The sequence below is a fragment of the Ooceraea biroi genome, chromosome 10, assembly GCF_003672135.1.
Source record: "Ooceraea biroi isolate clonal line C1 chromosome 10, Obir_v5.4, whole genome shotgun sequence".
In the NCBI taxonomy this organism is placed as follows: Eukaryota; Metazoa; Arthropoda; class Insecta; order Hymenoptera; family Formicidae; genus Ooceraea; species Ooceraea biroi.
Window position 1 is genome coordinate 2,032,460 of NC_039515.1, and position 20,081 is coordinate 2,052,540.

Consider the following 20,081-nt stretch of genomic DNA (forward strand, 5'->3'; position numbering starts at 1 on the left):
ACTTCCGCGATGCCTCAGTCGAGCTTGAGCCGTCGAGCTGTACTGATCGATATGAAACAGTGCAGCGGCACGTGTTCCTGGCTGTGTCTCTTGTTAATATCTCATTTTTCATTCATCTGCTTTTTCTTTAAATGAAGTATAATAGTGCTCAAATGTTTGTACGGAACTTTTCAGTTGACAACATTGGGAAGCTACTTACAATTAGATTAGAGTTGTGTGCTAATATCGTATATAATTATATATAAGTGGTCTTACGAGTGTTACACAACGATCCTTAATATAGAGTGAGTTGTCTGTTATACGATTAAATGTTGATTATAAATTTTTATATGAACAAAATTTGAGCGCTATTGTATATAATTTATAATACTCTTATAATACATAGTAATGACATTGAAATATACCCGCCTCTTTAATTATATCGGAACATCAAATCGATAGTCTCAAACATTTTTAGTGCAGGAAATGTCATTTTACATTAACTATTTTTTCTTATGTATGTATTTGCGCGCTAAAATATATTACGCGGTAAATGTTATTATAAATGCTCTTTCATTATAAGCACGATTATTTATTAATTATTGTTGTCATTTTGTAATCAAATGCAAATTTGTTATTAGAAAACAATATATATAACAATATATATAAATATGACATTAAAACCATCTTCCTTTTTTCCGAATCTTTCTGGATCTTGCTTTTAAATGGCAGGTGAAGGTACTACTAATTCATTAACTCCGAGTTTTTCTGCAAGCTCTTTTAAAGTTTGGGACGAGTTTTCGTTGAGCAATGCTTGCAATTCGTGACTCTGCTTCTATTAGTGATCTTACGAACTTTTTCAAGCACTTGTAATTATCAACTAATTCCATAAAGCAGGAAAATTAATATAAAATTGACATTATTACATACAATGAAATAATACGGTGCTCAAAATAGATAATGTGTAATAAGTACACATATTTATGACATCGTACAACAACGAGTTTTGTTCACATTTATAAGAATACTCTTGCAATCTAAATCTTTTATCAAAATTTTCGGCAAATATAACAATCGTAAGAAAAATATATTTTTATGTAGGAAAGATTTCTTAAATTAGCATATACAACATAAGATATTGTAATAAATAGTGATGTAAAGTTAATAATGATACCTAAATTGGAAAAAATATTCATTATGTTAAAGATACCATCGTTATAATACGTGTTTTGTTGACTGAAAAACGGTATTTACTGAAAAACAGATAGCACTAACGAGTGAAATTAAGAGTTGTCGACACACAAATATATTATTTCTCATTGTCTGTTATTTTAAATTCTATTATCACTTAAAGAAACAGTATATGTAATGTTTAAATCCATTGAATAAAATATTTATTTAATAATTTTTTTTTAAATACAATATATGTAATGACATTACTTACTCAGAAAAAGATACTCAAAGATATCACGCTGACTACAGTGACAATGAGAAATACTTTCTCTAGATTCATTATTAAGAACTCGTAGAACCTTCAATAACTAAACAAGTTATAACATAAGATTTTGTTAAGTTTTCTTTCAAATTTTCAAGCAAATTTGTTTTACATATAAAAATAATACATATTAAAATATTTCGTTATTATTAATAAAAATCTTTGGAAACGTATAAATAATTTTTGATATGAAATAAACAAGTTTTGCTTTAGAAACTGCATGATAAAATAAATTGATTTCAGATTTATCAACAAATTACAAGGAAAATATGCGATTACTAGAATACTAATAGGCCGACTCAAGAGCTCTTTGATGAACATCAACAAGGTGAATCATTCTCTTATAAATGATCTGCTCCTTTTCTTGGCAAGGAATACATAATATTTTTGCTATTTAATTCCCATTATTATTTCCACTCAATAAGCACATCATATTGTGTTGATTATTAATTATTTTAGGATTAAAAATTACTTAAAAATCTCACTTTGCTAATTCAAACAGTGCACAAGCATGAAAATCGAGACCCAAAAATGTAGTTAAAAGTTAGTGATCCTAAGCAGATAAAAATCGTTAAATGTATTACTAACAAACTGTACTACTGAGTCGGATCAACGAACTATAGGACTTTTCGACTCACTCTATCGCCGTACGAACGTTGGTTTGAGTTTTATCGGACACTTATACATATATTGATCGGTTTAAGCGACGATTATCTGTGCTGTATACCGTAAAGTGAAAGCGGCATTGCCGTCAAAGCCAATCGATGTAATTACAGCTTTTATAAAACACCCTCTGCATCTCTATTGTATTGTTTACTTTTTATATTCGTACAACACTGGTAGCAACATATTTTTTACGCCATATCGATTTTCTTATATGGAAGAGTTTTACGGTCGTATAGTGCGTAACTCTGTTGAATTGCCATATGTACACTGAGAAAAATTTTCATCGGATAAACCGATGAAATAGTTTTCCGATTGTTAATTTTGTTTTCCGATTAAATGATAGATATGTCCGCTCATTTTCTTTGTCTTTTATACAATTTATCAGATTTATCCGTTTGTTACTATGAAATTGGATTATCCGATTATATCTAATCAGATATTTTTCTCAGTGTAACGTTGATAATTGTTGTATCTTATTTTACTAATAAATAAACAATAAATATACATTACGGTTATACTGATATTTATTTATTTACTTTATGAGATTTTACCAACGCTGCGTCTCCCTTCCTTCCTCTTTATAAAATGTCACATGTAATGCATTATGTAACGCAAGAAATTATGAAAAAGGTAAGTATGTAGTGTATTTTATCATAATGTTTTGTCAATTAATTACACTACATCGTGTTATCGTATCATGTATGTAAATTTATCATATATGTAAAAACTAAAATTGTCAATTTGTGACTAAACGGATTGAATTAATCTGCATAGTATTATAATAGATGCACAGTTTTAGTCAGTTTTTTACACAGTTTTTGCTTTAGATATGTAATATGTGCAATATAATTCAGTCAAAATATTTGCGCTTGATTTTTACAATTTCTTACTATATCTCGGGTAAATTTCGAAATTCCTTTGCGAAAAAATTTTTCATATCTCAATCATGTATCGAAAGTATGTATTATTCAGTTACAAAATATTACATCGATTGAAATAAGTGGTAATTTGAAGATATATTCACATCTAAGTTGGGTGAATACTTCGCGCACGGAAAAACTTTCTAATTCAAATCCAAAGTTTCCTGAATACGAAAAGCATATGTAGCTTTCCATTGCTCATCGCGTTCACTATGTTTTTCGAAATTATGTTTATCGTTAAATCAAGACGTATGATATTTTACAAACTTCGATGCTAAATCTTCAAAAACATAAAGAACCGAAAATTTATTTGAAATTTAAATAATAATAATACCAGACCGTTGAAAAAAAGAGTAAACTTCTGTATACACTTCATATATGCAAGTAGCCACAGACATTTAAAAAGTTCTAATCATTCGTCCCGATCAGTGAAACTCTCGATACAAATAAATATTTTTCTATTTCAACAATACATTTTTTTTCATTAGCACATGATCGTTATTTCATGTGTAGTGTGTACAATATGCTAAAGTATAAAATTGATAAAATAGCAAGCTAACATAAAAATTCTTATGGTATCTTATTATATATTATGTTTTATGTCATTAATAATTTAAATGTTAAATATTCATTGTGCCAATGAACAGTATGAACTGATAAATACAGGGTGTCCCCGACTTACCGTATTACCGGTTCAGGGTAGACTCCTGATGTTATTCCAAGACGAAAGTTCCTCTTGAAAAATGTCGAGGATGGCGTAGTTTCGGCGCTATGAAGGTTGAAAATGTCCTATATCCATGTGCAGAAGGGACCCTGCGCATTGCGCACCGATCAAATTGATCTTCATTTTTCGCGAATGTTCACTGCACAGCTGTGTTTCTAATTTCACTACACAATGTCTTGTAAGCACTGTATCCTCTTTCTGTAAGCACTGTTCATAGATTAGAGTCAAGTACGAAGACCTCGCTGGCCAGTTCACACGTACGCTTCTCCGCCATCGATTCATTTATCCGCGTATGTCTTGTTTAATGCACTTCCGCGTACGCCGGGATTTTCGCGTGTCACCGTTCGACTGTTTACAACGTCGTCAGTACGATCGACGAGAAAAGACGGACCGAACACTTACCATATTGCACGAAATCGCGATACACGAGGAACGGTTAAAATACGTGAAGTGCGGCGCGCTCCCGCGATGACAGAAAATCGATACTATCGATGCGAAATGCGCGCTGCACTAATATATCGATATGTACGTAATTCATAAAGACGATACAATTTACAATTTTATTAAATAATTACAATAATTACTGTCGACGCGTAATTATGTATATTATGTTTTATATCATTAATAATTTAAATGTTAAATATATTCATTAATTGTGCCAAATTTAAATGAACAATAATATGAACTGATATCAAGTAATATTAAGTTACGAGAGATCGGAAGGTCCATATACCGATCCCTTCAGCAAAATTCAAACATAAAACTCTACATTAAAAATTAATATAAAGTTTTGCATCTGAACCTTGCCAAAACCCTACCAAAAAAAATAAACAAAACTTCAAATGCTTCAGAATAGTTTCTACCCTTTTTCTTCAAAATAAAAAGAAGGAAAGGAAGAGTGTTTTGAAGCATATCGAGCGTATCAATTGGGCTGCAGCTATATATAGATAGCAATTTTCAGCAATTTTTCTGAATCAATTTATTTTCTCAATCGATTAACAGTTTCATCAAGTACTGGTAGATGGCACGGTCTCAAAAGTCCGCTCTGTACCGACTTGACACTTCAAACTAATTCTGAAAAACTCCGCTAGGAGTCTCTACTATCTTCATTCGGAAGCCGAGGTAGTATACAAGTCAACGACATTTCAGAGCAGTTTTTATTTTTAAGTAGTAAAGCTTAAAAAAAATAAAGGCTGAGTTTTTATTCTATACAACTTAACCATCTATCTCTCTCTCTCTCTCTTAGATAACTTTTTATTTCAGTATTCAAATAATACATGATCGGCAAATTAGAGAATGGAGAATCAAACGCTTCTTGTTTTTAATACGATTTAATGACGGATTTTAGAATATTGAAAAAGAGAATAGAAGAGAAAAAGTGAAGAAGAAAAGGAAAGTGAATTACGGCATTAAAGACAATCACTTTATTTCGCGTATGTGAATACGTTTTATTCATATTAAATCGAGATAGTTACTGTAATACAGTGTACTAGAGGTTAAGAATGGCGGCCGGTCCGATTGCGGAGCGTAATCAAGGTATGATTTTATTACTTTATTTATATCTTTCTATAAATAAATCACATCTTTTGGATTAACTTGATCATTCCAACCCAAAATTATGTTTTAAAATAATATACTAGCAGTAATTCTTTTTATTAATGAATTAAATGATATGTTAGGCACTTGATTGAGGTTAGATTGAGGAAATTTGTGAAATATGTATATTTATATTTATGTGACATACATTTATATACATATATAATTTCTAATATAATGAAATATATGTAATTTGTAATATTATTTATGTATTCTTATTCATTTGATATGAAATTTATAGATGCCACAATATACGTTGGAGGATTGGATGACAAAGTCACAGAGTCCCTTATGTGGGAATTATTTGTACAATCAGGACCTGTTGGTGAGCATGTTTACATTGTTATTTACTTATAAATATGCATTTCTAATTTCTTATATTAAAAGTATGTATCTATCAAAAAATAATATTGTACACATATCAAAACTACTCGAATTTTAAACTTGATTATTATCATCTTGAATTAAAAATAATTTACTGTAATTTTTAAATATGTCAAGTTTATAGGATGTGTAATATAAGCTCTTTTTAGTCAATGTACACATGCCAAAAGATCGAGTGACTCAAATGCATCAAGGGTATGGCTTTGTTGAATTTATGGGTGAGGAGGATGCGGACTATGCTATTAAGATCATGAATATGATCAAACTCTATGGCAAACCTATACGAGTTAACAAGGCTAGTGCGCATCAGAAAAATTTGGATGTGGGAGCGAATATATTTATTGGAAATCTTGACCCAGAAGTGGACGAAAAATTGTTGTATGACACATTCAGCGCATTTGGCGTCATTTTGCAGACCCCGAAAGTATGTACCATTTATGTAATTGCAATTAGCCATTCTGTTAAATATTGTGAAGTTTAATTATTTGCTGTATCAATTTTTCTTAAGTGTTATTAGCACAACAAAATTTTGCATTACAGATAATGAGGGATCCCGAGACTGGCAACTCAAAGGGCTTTGCTTTTATTAACTTCGCTTCTTTCGATGCGTCTGACGCCAGCATTGAAGCGATGAATGGCCAGTACTTGTGCAATCGACCAATCTCAGTTTCATACGCCTTTAAACGTGACGCAAAGGGCGAGAGGCATGGAAGCGCAGCGGAGCGGCTCTTAGCCGCGCAGAACCCGCTGAGCCAAGCGGATAGGCCACATCAGCTGTTCGCGGATGCGCCGCCGCTGGCACCGCCACCGATGGCGAACTCGGCGCCGAACGCGCACCAGGCAGCTCATCCTCAACATCACGTGATGCATCATGGAATGGTCGTGCCGCCACCGCCGCCACCAGTCACTCCGGGACCACCGATGGCTCATCCACCTCCACCACCCGTTCCACCACCGCCATCTGGTGGATTCCCACCGGCGAATATCCCGCCGCCACCCCTGCCGCCAATGTCAATGGCACATCCGCCTCTACCGCCCGGTATGCCGCCACCGTTGCCGCCGATGCCAGTGCCGACCTCTCAAGCGTCTGCCGCCTCCAGGATGATGGCACCACCGCCACCACATTGGGCCGTAGGAGCGCCGCCACAGGGGCAGTTTCCACCGCCTCCACCGCCGTCCGCCGGCGGACCACCTCAATTCGGCCAGTTCCAACCGCCGCCACCAAGACCACCACCGGCCTGGCGGCACCCGCCGCCACCACCGGTCTCACAGGGCGGCCCGCCACCACCACCTCCACCGCAGTTCCGACCGCCTTTCCCGCCGAGAGGGCCGCCACCGCCGCCACCCCCGCATGACAGCGGCCAATATTAATGTTCCTGTCCTGTATTTATTCGCCGCGTCGACAATGTATGAAAAGAATATAATTAACAGTATAACATTGATACAATATTATTTCATGATGACTCCTTGCGATTGGCGAAAACAAATTTACACATTTCTGTAAGAAAAAGCTGACTTCTGAATAAATTTCGATTGTAGAAATAGTTAAGTAATTAGATATAATAATAAATAACTCAACGTTATTAATTAATCGATTAAAGAATCGACGCTATAATAATAAAGGTAAATGGTGAAGGAACAGCGCGTTAATTGTGACCGCGTTCCGCGCGGTCATTTATCGTATCGATTGGCCGTGGCGCGTGAATAACGTAGCACGTTTGTTCTATCGATTATTTCGTACCTGTCCAGCTCACTAGACGATAACGTTAGTCGAATACCGGGTTAAACATTCTTTAGAATTGCTGCCGTGCGCCTCGTGTCGAGCAATTTACGAGCGATTTGCTGCGTCAAACAAGTGATCGTTACTTAAAAGCAAGAAAAATCAACGCGTAATTTCGCGTACGAGTACGACATTAATTCGGTAAATAAAACTAACGAGTGTTAAAAGAAGAGCTCAGTGCATTCCGAGGATAACGACAACTTTTTTTCCCTTACACCATTGACGCAATACTCTTTCCTCGATTGCATATCTGTTGATACGTTGATATATTTCGGTCGTTTTGTTACGGGATTTGTCACAGATCGTAACTGATAGAGCGATATATTTTTAACGAATCTATCATGCAAAAAGAAATTAATCATGCGAGAATTATGCGAGTGTCAGCAAGCTAGATATGGCATATTTGTATTACAAATGTAATTTAGGAGAATCCAGAAACGAAAGCGGCAGCAACGTAATCAAGCTGTGCCTGCTTGAATATTGCTTATATTGCTGCAGTAAACTACAGTTTTGCTCTGCGGTGCAACAGCGATCACCACGTCGTCTCTGGGATCACTGGTACTTCTGGCTTGGCGTTACATTTCTCGCTGCTTTTGTCGCTTCTTCGGTGAGCATATTCGTAAAGATAATTTAAACTTGTTATTCGATTGCCAATTCGCATATCGCAAAATGTGTCTTATCTGTCCACATTTTTTTTACTATCTCCTTGAAGTTTCTATTTTGCATGAATTTGACGAAGTGTTTTAAGACGTACGCTACCAACGTCACACCTACGTGTGACACATTGATTTTCCGTACGAGACAATGATTTCTTTCTTTCATAAAGAAAAGGACGTTTATCTTTTCAAAAATAAAAAAAAAACTGATTATCTATGGTGGACAATTTTCCAGTTATACCAATTATTCAGCTATATATTGTAGCGACCGTGTTAACTTTGTAATTTATAAATAGAAATCGTTGCCATCGTCTAGAGTAAGCGTTAAAGAAACCATAGATTCAAAACTAGGTGAGCAACTACATGGTCAATAATTATACACATAACGTTCAAGGTATCCCGTTCCGACATAACGCACACATCAATGGTAACGGACAGAACAACCCGGGGTTTAATCAGCGATCCGATCGGAACCAAATATCCATAAGCGTAATTCCCACGACGGGGACGTTCTGGTCGCAGGGGAAGGTGCTGGTGATCGGTGGGCAACCGGGCATCACGCACATGAGTAAGAGAAAACGATGCCATCCCCGTTTTTATTAACCAATCGCGTTCATCGTTGTTTCGCAATCTACTCGCGTCGTCGTATAGAACGCCGACTGAACGAATATAAATCAACGTAAACTCGAGAACAATCCGGCGCTAAAGAGCTGATTGAAAGCATGTGGCAATCGCGATGCAATTATTCGCACGATCTTAAACTCGCGGACTTACGAGCACTTGCTTTTTTTTACGGTCAATCTTTTTGCGGACGGACGGTAGTTGCGGCGCAGCGCGAACGATTGATCTCTCTCGCATTTACTGGAACGCAGTTTAAACAGTGGAAAATATCGATTTGTATTCCAGCGCCCGTCGTTGCGTAACAAAGAGAGCGCCGCTTTGCCGATACGCCGCGCCGAGGCCAAGATCGGGAAGTGCGGCCGCTCTAAAGCGTTCAGGGCTTCGATTCTATACACAACACGGTATATACAATATTCTACAAGCACTCGTCTACGTACATACATAATCGCCACGTCGCCTCCCGTCTTCGTTCACCGGCGAGGAACTCCCATAGTCGCGGGCATTACGGACGCAACACTCGACCAGATGCTTTTTTACCTCGTGCTTACACGGCTAATGGCCGGTACCAGCTAATGCACTACGGATATGAGGAACTTCCGATTGATGTGAGAAAAAGCTTTCCTTTCATAATGTAAGTCTCTATCGTGTATGAGATCTCGATTGGCACGGTATCACTTTTGCAACGGATCCAAGGATTTGGGTCAGATCGTGCATCATGCCTCTCTTTCTTATGACATTACCGTTCTGTTGCAATATTATGCAAATTACTGATTAATAGAATATTTTTTTTACCTAAAGAACACTTAATCAATGTGACAGAGTGAGCCGAATACAATACATCCCCATTGATTTTCACACGATATAACCGATTCCGATAGAGCGATAAAACCTCCCTTCGTTTCCAGTTTGAACGAGGCGCAGAACTGAGTTACGGCCTGGAATGGAGCATTTGAATGACACCGAAGGAATCCTGGAAAATGCTCGAGAAACATACAGCTCTAGGATTGTCGAAAAGGGTGGTTATCGTCTCAAATTCTCGACCACCGTAATTATCTTCTCCATTAGCCTCGACGAAAGTAGCGGCGCGGCCCGTTCACATCGGCGACGATAATCCGATCGAATTCACGCGAGACGTATGTATAACGCCATCGCGGCATGGCGTGGCACGCCATGCATGTGTATGCACGACGACGACCTTTCCCGAAGCCATTACAGGGAGAATTACAGGCTTCGACCGGCTCGTCGCGTCTCGCAGTGATTTCGCCCGGCTTCGATCGATTTAAACCGATTAACGCATATCCCGCAGCAGCGGCAGCGTTTCACCGGCCGCGCCGATAACCAGGATAACGATGCGGCCGAGGCTCCTCCGTCAGTTGATCGCGCAGCAACGTTGCGGTGGAACCTGCTCGCAAACCCGTTTTTCACGTCGGCCGCGCCGGGCGCAATCCTCGCCAGCAATTAAGAAGACATGCTCGCGTCCGCGTGATCGTCGCGTCCGAGGACGAGGAGGAGTACAAGAGCGAGGCTAATTAAAGAGGACAATCTCGGCTTGAGACGATGATCCTCCACTCCCTCCTCCTCCTCCTCCTCCTCCGCTTCGCGAGCTCCTTTGTTCCTTCCTAGCGAGGAAAAGTCGATCGCCAGATAATTGCACAGATAATTATTCTGTGTTAATCGTTTAGCTAGTCATTTATTTATCGTTTAATATGTGAATATATGAATATGTTAATTAACACATTCTCTGTAATGACGATTGCCGGTGACTGACACTGAGCTTTCCGTTTACGCCTCATTGATCAGCAGTAATAACTGTAATAGTGATAGAAAAAGCGTAACGGATAAAGCTTGTAAAAATAACTTGAAATCTTTATTACAATTTTTTATATCATTATATAGACACAGACGATGAATATTGATAAATCAGTTGGCATGAACGGAAAGCTAGCTAAAATATGCTTGACACCGAATGTGTTAATAAAATATGTGTTGTTGTCCGAATACATTATGCCGTATTAAATGTTTTTAGCTGTTGTTAGTCTGCTCTCGCCCTCCTTTTGTCTTCGTTTCAAGCTCGACTGTCTCGATGAAAGATATGGTTCTTGCAGAGGGCGATATAACAAAGGAATTATTTTATTATAAGCGAAAATATCGCGGTTGAAAATAAGCCTTTCTCGTGATAAAATGTGTACGTATTGAGCGGAGGAAGCGTGCGTGTTGTTCATGAAGTAAATGTGTGGCAATGTGATTGCAAATCGATATTATACAAAGATCCGAAATAAGCGTGACGCGAGCATTCTCTCGTGCCTGGAGCGTGCGTATTTTGCAAGTTTTTTTAGGCAAGTCTTTCAACATGCTCGGAGAATATACGACGTTCCACTCTATTTTTTTTCGCAAAATATTAAAACGTTATCTTTTAGTAATGCGATACTTCACGTGATTCATGTATATACGCGTCATGTCATTCGCTTCTCCTCCTCGAATGTATCGCGTAGCAAAAAATCAGCATAAATCACACACAGCACGATGCTGCGCAAAAACCGAGCGAGGAATCGGTGTTAGCGAGACAATCGTCATGCATAGGATGTATTTTTGTAATTGTATATGCGACAAAACAGCTTAATTTGTATTCACGAATAAATGTTGCCCGGTCAAAGTCAAGCTAATAATCGTTGACGTTGCCAATCAAGATTGCAAGAATAAATTGTGTTCCGTGTTCTTGAAACGTTTTAATACTTTTTTCTCGTCTCTAGATCCGCGCAATAGCTCGTTTAACAAACGCGCTCCCGTTAAATGGGCGTTACAGAGTCGATCTAAAGGTGGGCAACTATTGCTTTCTAACGTGTATTTGTTTAATGTCTTTAATAACGAACATATGTTACAATCAATATTATTAAAAACACCAAAAAAAAACGGAACGAATATATGTTACAGCTCAATACAATTTCGGCAAATTACTCGTGAAGAGAAAGAAGTCCTTGTGACGCTCCGCCTGTGAATCTTCACCACTCGATCTCACTCGCGTGCAGCAAGAAACGATCGAGGAACGGATCGTTGAGCCCGACGCGACCTCATTAAATTGTAACCGAGTGTCATTCCCCGATAACCCAACTCTCGGCTCTTACCGTCGCTCAACAGAAGTCGATAAAGAAATGTGCAACTAGCGGGGGATCTCTGGTTAATGTTGCATGCGCAAGAGACCGAACGGGAAACTCAGCTCCCGTCTGCTGCACTTGAAAAGCTGATGACTGCGCGATTAAGTGATCGGATGCCGATGAGACGACAAACGCCACATGCTAACGCAGTCGGCGAAACGAAAAGCTTCGCTGTCCAACTGACTGCGATCTGTGGCGATTACGTGAATCCACCTGTAGCGGTTCTCTGCCAGAACGAGGCAGAACGAGCGAAGAGAAAACATTCTGAAGAATGTAAACCGTGAAATCATTCTCGCCCAGATCTTTAAAAAGATTTGTTGTCGAGCTATATATACAGTAGTCGGAAAAAACAACTTAAGTTTTTGGCAGTATCCAAAGTCTCCCCGGGCCTCTCGATAATCGTTTTTATTTTCCCTGCACTTCCGCCTTTGTCTCCAAGCGGAAGTCGAGCGCGCAGATTGCTGCATTTAACGAAACGCGGTGATATTTTCGTCATTCGCAGGATCGCGAACGAACAGAACACGCCAAACAACGCGAAATGTCTCTTGATGAGAAAGAGGAGAACGCGGCGTCGCGCTGCCGTGCCTTCGATTTTTCCGCTAACGAGGATCCCGACTCCAGGTCATCGGCGCCGTCTCGAGGAGAGCGTCGTCTCGTCCCCTCGCCATTGGGCGCCGTCAAAGCCTCGTTACGTCCGGATCGTCGTCGTCGGCGGGACGCGAGTGGGTCTCCCGGAATACACGTATAAAAGCGTATCTGGTGAGACGAGGAAAAAGAAGTCGCGGGAGAAGGAAGAAGTGTTATTCTTCCAATAAATTGGCCAACTTTAGGAGCGCGCGCGACCGACTGCCGCCGCTGTCGCGGGACGTCCGCCCGAGAAAAAGGGCGTCCGCGCCAGGGGCATGGGAATAAATTGGCTGGTGCCGGTGCCGGTGCGACGGAATCCACGGCGCGGCGTAAATGCCGCCGATGACGGAATTAAAATAGATACGGTAGTAAATTGTCGAACTGGACGCGCGCGCGGTGCGTGCGGCGCGACGCTCCGAGACGCTCTCTTTCAAGTGGGAGACGCTAAAATTAGAGATGCCCACGCGAGAGTAGGAGCATTTTCGTCGCGCGCGTACAGCCGCCTCCTCCGTGCACTTCCAAATAGTCTTCTGGACCGATAAGACGATCCGCGCGAGTCCACGGGTTGTCCCGGCCACCCGATCGGCACCTGCTTCCGCGATAATGGCTCGTGATCGTTCTCCGCGGCAGACAATTTCGCGACCCGATAAGTAATCACGCCTCCGACAAGCCTCGGAAGCTAGGCGGAAGGAAGAGATATGCCCGCTCGCAGCCGATCGATAATCGGTCGATCGTTAGCCGGCTACCTCTTCGTGGTGTGCATCGCGTCGCTGTCTCGCGGCCTCGCGCAAGTCGAAGGTAAGTAAGTGAGGCCACTTGTCATCGAGTTCTCTGGCAAAGAACTTTTTCTAGCCGAAACAGAGAAATAGAGACAAGCGCTGTTAATTAAACATCCTTTCCGCGGGTACGTTGCGAGTTCGGGTTTCGTTTCACGCCTTTGGATGCTACTGTGACGTGTAAAATTGGAAGAAAAATTGATATAATTGATGTATATTATTCTTGCTTCTCGCAAATTGACACGATTGGTCCTTGTAAAAGATCGTTAATTATTCGGAATGCGTCCGTTTACCGTTATAGCTATCCAAATGAACTCTGCATTCTTGTAAATAAAGATAAAGATAAGAAATATATTAAACATACTACAGATTTCTCGACTGCTTGTTATTAAGATTGCATAAGATTATCTTTTGCAGGAAGAAAGTGTGTGTGCACGAGCAAAGTCTGCAAGGAGGCCGGAACGGACACTTGCAGAACGAGATTTTTCTGTTACACCGAACTTATCTTGACGACGGGACAAGCAATTGGTGAAAGTACGACCACGAGAGGATGCACCGAGTGTGTATATCACAAATCACTTTATCGAGAGAAAAAAAAAGAAAAAGAGAGAGATAATTAATGAGAATATTTTCAACGTCGACGCGCGATATGATCTTCGAGCTGTTTCCTTCCAATTTTTCTGGGGGAAAAAAATAATGATGGTTGCGGTATAAAATTTTTGAAGAATGCATTTTTATTAAGAGATAGGTGAAATTATTTACGAAAGTTTATAGTCTCCCATCTCGATTAAAATACTGAGATACAAGACAAGACATGCTGTGGCTCCTCGCAAACAGGATTTAATTCGTTGCGTCGTGCGTTACAGCTTGATCAACGCCGTAATATAAATTCAGGAATGCGTCATGGTGCGCGGATAACCTTGGCGGGATAATCGAGCGAAAAAGCTTATTAAATGCCTCATTAATATTGCTATCGTGAATGTCGCCTGAAAAGTGATAGGACAGCTTACGATTAGGAGGTTTTCTGACGAAATCCGGATAATATTATGTTAATGCGGCAGTTGCTGATATTTTTTTCCGCGTTTTGGCCGGAAGGTTTCAATGTATGATTGAAGACGTCATGCGGACTCGGATCTATCATTCGGTCGTCAGTCAATGAAAGACCATGTAGATTCCGATGCAAATTTGAGTCGTAAGTTGGTCACAGATGTCATTCTAACTTGTTCGGTAAAAGAATTTTTATTCATTCATAAAAAGAGAATAAAATAAAGAGTCGAGTTCTACAGTTCTACAGCAGCCCCCTCGTTTTACGAGATTGTTCGTGTGGCTTGACAGCATTGTTAAGCATCGCGTGAATATCGTGCAAGACGGTTCGATCGTCGACTATCTCTCTCGCGGGTGGGCGGGTTCACGGAACTTTATCAATTGATATTCGCGACTATCACAGGGGTGCCACGCCGCTGCTGTGCGAGACAAAGTCCTGGGTCACGGGGTCGCGATCGCTCAACGTCGTGGAACCGTCGGCGAGTCCCCGGTTCCTCGTGCCCTGGCCCAAATTGAAATGCTGCAACAGCCACGACTATTGCAACGCCGGTAATGACGATGAGAATGACGACGACGACGATGACATTGGGGAAAATGCTAGCACGTGGACGCACGAAAGGAAGCTGCAGCTGGATCAGGCACGCGGATCCATGGATCGCGAGACGTCGAATCGTAATGCGACGTCGACGATGCGACGTTCCGAACGGAAGCAGGAAGATCCGTCGAGATCCTCGGGATCCGACCGACTCCTTCGGGATCGTGTCACAGCTTTGCACGTCGCCGCCTTTGTCCTCGCCGTTGCGGCTTTCATATCCGTCCTGGCGTCCTGCTACGTGGTAACAAGGTCTATATAAATATTATATATTTTTTTATTACTGACTGAACATAACTAGATAAATGCGATTAATTTTTTAACAGAATTATATAAAAATTGAGGATATTATATTCATATTTAAATTATATAATTTATAATGTATGTGTGTGTGTTATCTGTGTTTAATCTATTTTGGAACATTCAATCTCGAAGAGAAATCAACATCAAGTTCTTTCTAACTACATTTTCTTACATTCACATTTGCGATAAGCAAAGAGAATTAAATAAAAAAAGATTAAGAAAAGGATGAGAAAAGTAATTATCTAATTACAGGCAAGACAAACGAATAAATATTACATGCGCCATGAATACATGCGATGCCACTGTGCAAAGAAACGTCATGTATAGACGTAAGGCTTCACACTGTTGCCAATTAGCATTGGATATAATTAACGATCGAGATAACTCTATTCACTGTGGTAGCGCGGACCACCCTTCGCAACAGATCATAAGCATCGAGGTCACGCGGCGCATGCAACGTACGCGTTTATAGCAGCCACCTACACGAGATCGCAGGACTCGTTTTTCCCACGTGAAACCACGGCAAACCGTTTCGCGATCTCTCGCCTGGCAAATCCGCAATGCACCTTTCGTCGATCCTGTTAATTCGCGCACGCTTTGTCCTTGCCGATCTTAGTATCGCGAATTGTATGTTTGCTGGCGTTTTAAATTATATAATTATAGAGTACGTTTGTGTGCGTTTTCCTCGAATGCGAAAAATTTACAGGCTCGACATTCATATTTTGCACGCGTATCTACGCGTATTTTCGTCTCTTTTGTGCTCCCTCTCTTTCTCTTGTCCCTTCACCCTCCTCCCCGAGCCTAATTGACGACATTCCTGCATTTCAGACTCATTCCTTATTATATCTGTTCGGTTTCCTTTTTTCCTCTCTCCCGACCATATGACCGCGCTTCTTTCGGGGTGGTTTTACCGCAACGTACTAAAAGCCGCCCTCTTATCAGTCTACCTCACTCGGTGAGGGGTCCGGGGTCCCCGGGGCACATAGAGGGCCCCGAAAGGCGCAGATAGCGCAACCCGGAGGCTCCTCACGGACCTGCCCTCTAATCTTCGTTCTCCGAATGGTTAAGTGGGTTTTCGAGTTCGGGAATGTCTCGGGTCGGCCGATCCACCTCGTATACACCTTAGCAAATGCCGCGTCGTTAGTCTCTCATTCTCTTTTATCTCGAAATGAATGGCACTGCGCACGGCCTCCACCGATGCGCGTTCCTCGTCGATTTCTTTGTGTTTCACACGATAAAAGCGATCGAGGAAAAGGGACAGAGAGAAAAAGAGTGCCCGTGAGCTGTTTCGTGAAAGAACGCTTCGTCGCAATTTGCTATTTGACACACACGCACACACACGTAACAATTCAGATCTGCCTCTCTCTATATACAATATATTATACGTATCGTTCCAAAACGTACGTTCCATAAACGGAATGATCTGATACGACGCGATAGGAAGTAAATGCATTCAATAAATAAATAAAAAGTATAGATGTAAAAAATAATTTGTTAACAATATTATATATTCTTTTTTGCTTCGTTAGAAATTACGATACTCGGCAAAAAACTGTTCCACACTTGATAAAACTTGTTTCTTTCCAACTTGAAAACATGATAGGATGCTGACAGTGTGTCAACACATTAATATACGGGTTACCAGTTAACAATGATCACCGATCCCCTATTCTATCTGTCATGGCATTCAGATGCAAATTTAAACCCACCCATAAAGTTCTAGTATCATTGTCGCCCCTTCCTCCCCGCGCGGCCGATAAAGACATCGATTTTGGCTTCGTAATTCAATTCGACTGTCATCAGAGACTCCTTAGCGCGTAATTGATTCCTTCCTTTGTACCGTTAAGGATCGTTTCGGTTCCGCGTGTTTCGCGTCAAAGGTTTGTTTCCCATCGTATCGTCCATGGTTTCTCTAATCCCCATCAGGTAATATATATAATAAGCTTGTAAGGTGCCCAGATCCGGTTTCGAGTTGGCCCGGATCTCCGACGCACGCGATGCGCGTCGAATCGGTTTTCGATCGTGATTTACACACAGGAAGCTCTCGCCAGCTCGAGTCAGCGAGACGGTACCGCGACGAATTCATTTTTAATCAGCCGTTTGTTTCTTATCGAAGAGGAATCTATTCTTCCAATCTATTCTTACGAGATGGATACTGCGAAGAGAAAAAATAAGGACAATTATAAATTATAAATAATTATAAATATTAATATATATTAAAAATAATAATATATATAATTATAAATATTTTCTAATAAAATATTAGAAATAATAAATATTTAGGATAATCAATGTTTTGCATTGCAGGTTCCTAAACAGCAATCGTTACGTGATGGGTACCGTTGATTACTTGTGAATGTGGTGACAAAATAGTTACAGTGCGATTAGAATTGTGATATTTTCCCCCGAATGTGGGAATGCGCGAAGAAACATAGGTAAAGTATCTTACCACTTTTTTTGTCGTCACGAAAAATTGTAATAAACGCAAGCTTGTGTCATTGCAGCGTGGAGGAAGGAACGTGCGCGCGTTTGCACGCTGGCGTCGCGGCGTAATCGACGTTTCTCATTCGCTCGCAAGAGAATCGGCCTCTTAAACGTGCGCTCGTCGGTGCGGATATAATTCTTGCAGTTGATCTCTCGTATGCGTCGCTGATCGACTAACGAACGGGAAATATAAATAGAAGCCGGCCGTGCGGGAGATAACTGCTGCCGACAGGCCGGCCGAGACTGTATTAAGGCGATTTTTTGTGTTACGCTCACAAACACACACACACGCATACACATACACACGCTGGACAGCTCTCGAGAATTCTCCAGGCAGCGGTAGCGCCGGCACGGCCGTCGAAGAGATTGCGAGCGCAAGATTGAATATCGCACGCCGACAATATTATCTCAGCGGACAGCGCTCTGCACCTATTAACCCTCGATGGTCCAACTGATTTGTATCGGGATCGATGTCGCAGCGCGGATGGATCTCTCAAGCTCGAAGCCGAGCTCGAGAGACGAAGCGATAGCTCGAGTTGGGTTTAATCTGATGACACGCGGACGGAACTTGTTGCTATTTAGAATACGTATCGATTAGTACGTGTGTAATAGATTGTTATTACAGGATCTATTTAGAATAACGTTCGGAGAAGACCTTCGCAATGAGCATGCATTTTCGCGATCGGGTGCTTGCGCGACGGAGCTTCCTCAATCGTGATGCCGCTTTAAATTATGCGTATCGTAGGGTAACGAAGTTACGCTCATCCTCATTTAGGAGTAACAGCATGTCGAGGAAAGTCCCAGACGCAGGCAGACAGTCGGACGACTCGAGATGCGAGACCCGATGAGTATTCAGGGACAATGCTTCCTGAAGAGCAAACGCTGGCCCACCGTGCTGGCTATCCTTTGTTCTACGTATCGACTAACGGCGGGCCCCGAAAATTCCTGGTTGCCGGGAAGGGCAGGGGGATCTTCGAAGGGCGCCCGTTGCGCCAGGTGCCCCGGCCCCAGGCCAGGCCGTTCCTACGTAATTAGTCATCTTTCAGGTTGCCGGACACACACGTGTACACATCCTGCCGATCGAAAACGAGAAAAAACCGCAGCGAAATAACGCACGCACAGTACGGAACCCTAACGTAGTCGTAACGGAACGCTGCGTCATCGTGAGAAAGAAATTTCACCCAACGCAAATGAGTCGACGTCGCGTCGTGACGTCGCGAGAGTACAGTGAATCCTCTGTGAGTTCGGCGTAAACCTGAACCTGAACTAAGCTGGGTACAACAGAGAGATGCCAAAACTTCGCAGGACTGAAGTTTTCTTCTGTGAATGAATGTGCCGAAGATGCGCGTTCTTGATATCCTAATATCATAAAAAATTTACTGCGATTAAAAGGATTTATTGAATATTTTAAGAATAATATTTTAAGTTTTATGCGAGTATGCGTGTATGTATGTGTGTGAGTGTGCACGTTCTACGAGATATCTTTATAATTTTAATATGTAGTTTTATAAAATCCTATAAAAATGTAAAATCCGAGCAAGTCTAGCTAGTGTTTTAAATCATAATATACAAATTGTATGCGATGGATTACAAATTATAAATATATAATATATAAGTTATAAAAATATAATATATATTTAAATTGAAATAATATACAATAAAAGCATAATCTTTTATCAATTCCATTACGCCGTAGTTATAAATAATTGCCATAATTGAAATAAGACGGCGAAATTGCATTCGATCACGTGATTAACATCTCGATGTTTATCAACAACAATACTGTCATTGCAAAATTGATGAATTCATATTTTTTCTCAAAAGAATATTCTTATACAATAAAAGAAAAAGTCATAGTAACTACAAGCTAGAAGTACTAAGAAACGGCTAATCATTTGTTCAGCTCCGAAGTGAATAGTTTAAACAGCAACGTACTAAAATCTCTAACGCTATTTAAAATCACGTACTTAGACTTAACGGGGAACAATAGAGTTTTGCGAAGGACAAAAGAGGAGAGGACCTGAATGTCGCCGAAATATTCTTTCTTCGAGAAGAACGGTTGACGACCAACGAGAAAAAGCAGGCACAGACACGTCATGACGCGTCGCACGGCTTTGGCAGTGGCGTCTCGGTGTTCAGGCGCCACCATCCCCTTCCGCTTATACATCGGTTCTCACCGACTTTCTGTCGGCAAACTGCACGCACACCGTTTCGGACTAGTGACATATACCCACACGCATCTACACACACGCAGATACACGCACACGTTGCCGACGTGCTGA

The 20,081-nt window shown here is 40.7% G+C and overlaps 2 protein-coding genes across 5 annotated transcripts; both read left to right on the plus strand.

The window, feature by feature from the left end:
• The first annotated feature begins 4,874 nt into the window (after window positions 1–4,874).
• On the plus strand, window positions 4,875–11,543 carry LOC105278461 (splicing factor 3B subunit 4). 4 transcript variants are annotated; one of them, XM_011337572.3, is made up of 8 exons: window positions 4,875–5,320; window positions 5,622–5,705; window positions 5,914–6,188; window positions 6,305–7,685; window positions 7,970–8,151; window positions 8,595–8,768; window positions 9,107–9,452; window positions 9,727–11,543. In XM_011337572.3, the coding sequence occupies exons 1-4, from the start codon at window positions 5,287–5,289 to the stop codon at window positions 7,133–7,135; spliced, it is 1,224 nt and encodes a 407-aa protein (XP_011335874.1). In that variant the 5' UTR covers window positions 4,875–5,286; the 3' UTR covers window positions 7,136–7,685; window positions 7,970–8,151; window positions 8,595–8,768; window positions 9,107–9,452; window positions 9,727–11,543. The 4 variants fall into 4 exon arrangements, with proteins under 4 accessions (XP_011335874.1, XP_011335875.1, XP_011335873.1 ...); XM_011337573.3 differs by having other exon boundaries at window positions 6,305–7,171; XM_011337571.3 differs by having other exon boundaries at window positions 6,305–8,151.
• Window positions 7,939–19,248, plus strand: LOC105278474. The gene is made up of 5 exons (XM_026973299.1): window positions 7,939–8,151; window positions 8,552–8,768; window positions 13,767–13,935; window positions 14,824–15,264; window positions 17,623–19,248. The coding sequence occupies exons 1-5, from the start codon at window positions 7,939–7,941 to the stop codon at window positions 17,669–17,671; spliced, it is 1,089 nt and encodes a 362-aa protein (XP_026829100.1). The 3' UTR covers window positions 17,672–19,248.
• Window positions 19,249–20,081: the final 833 nt, after the last annotated feature.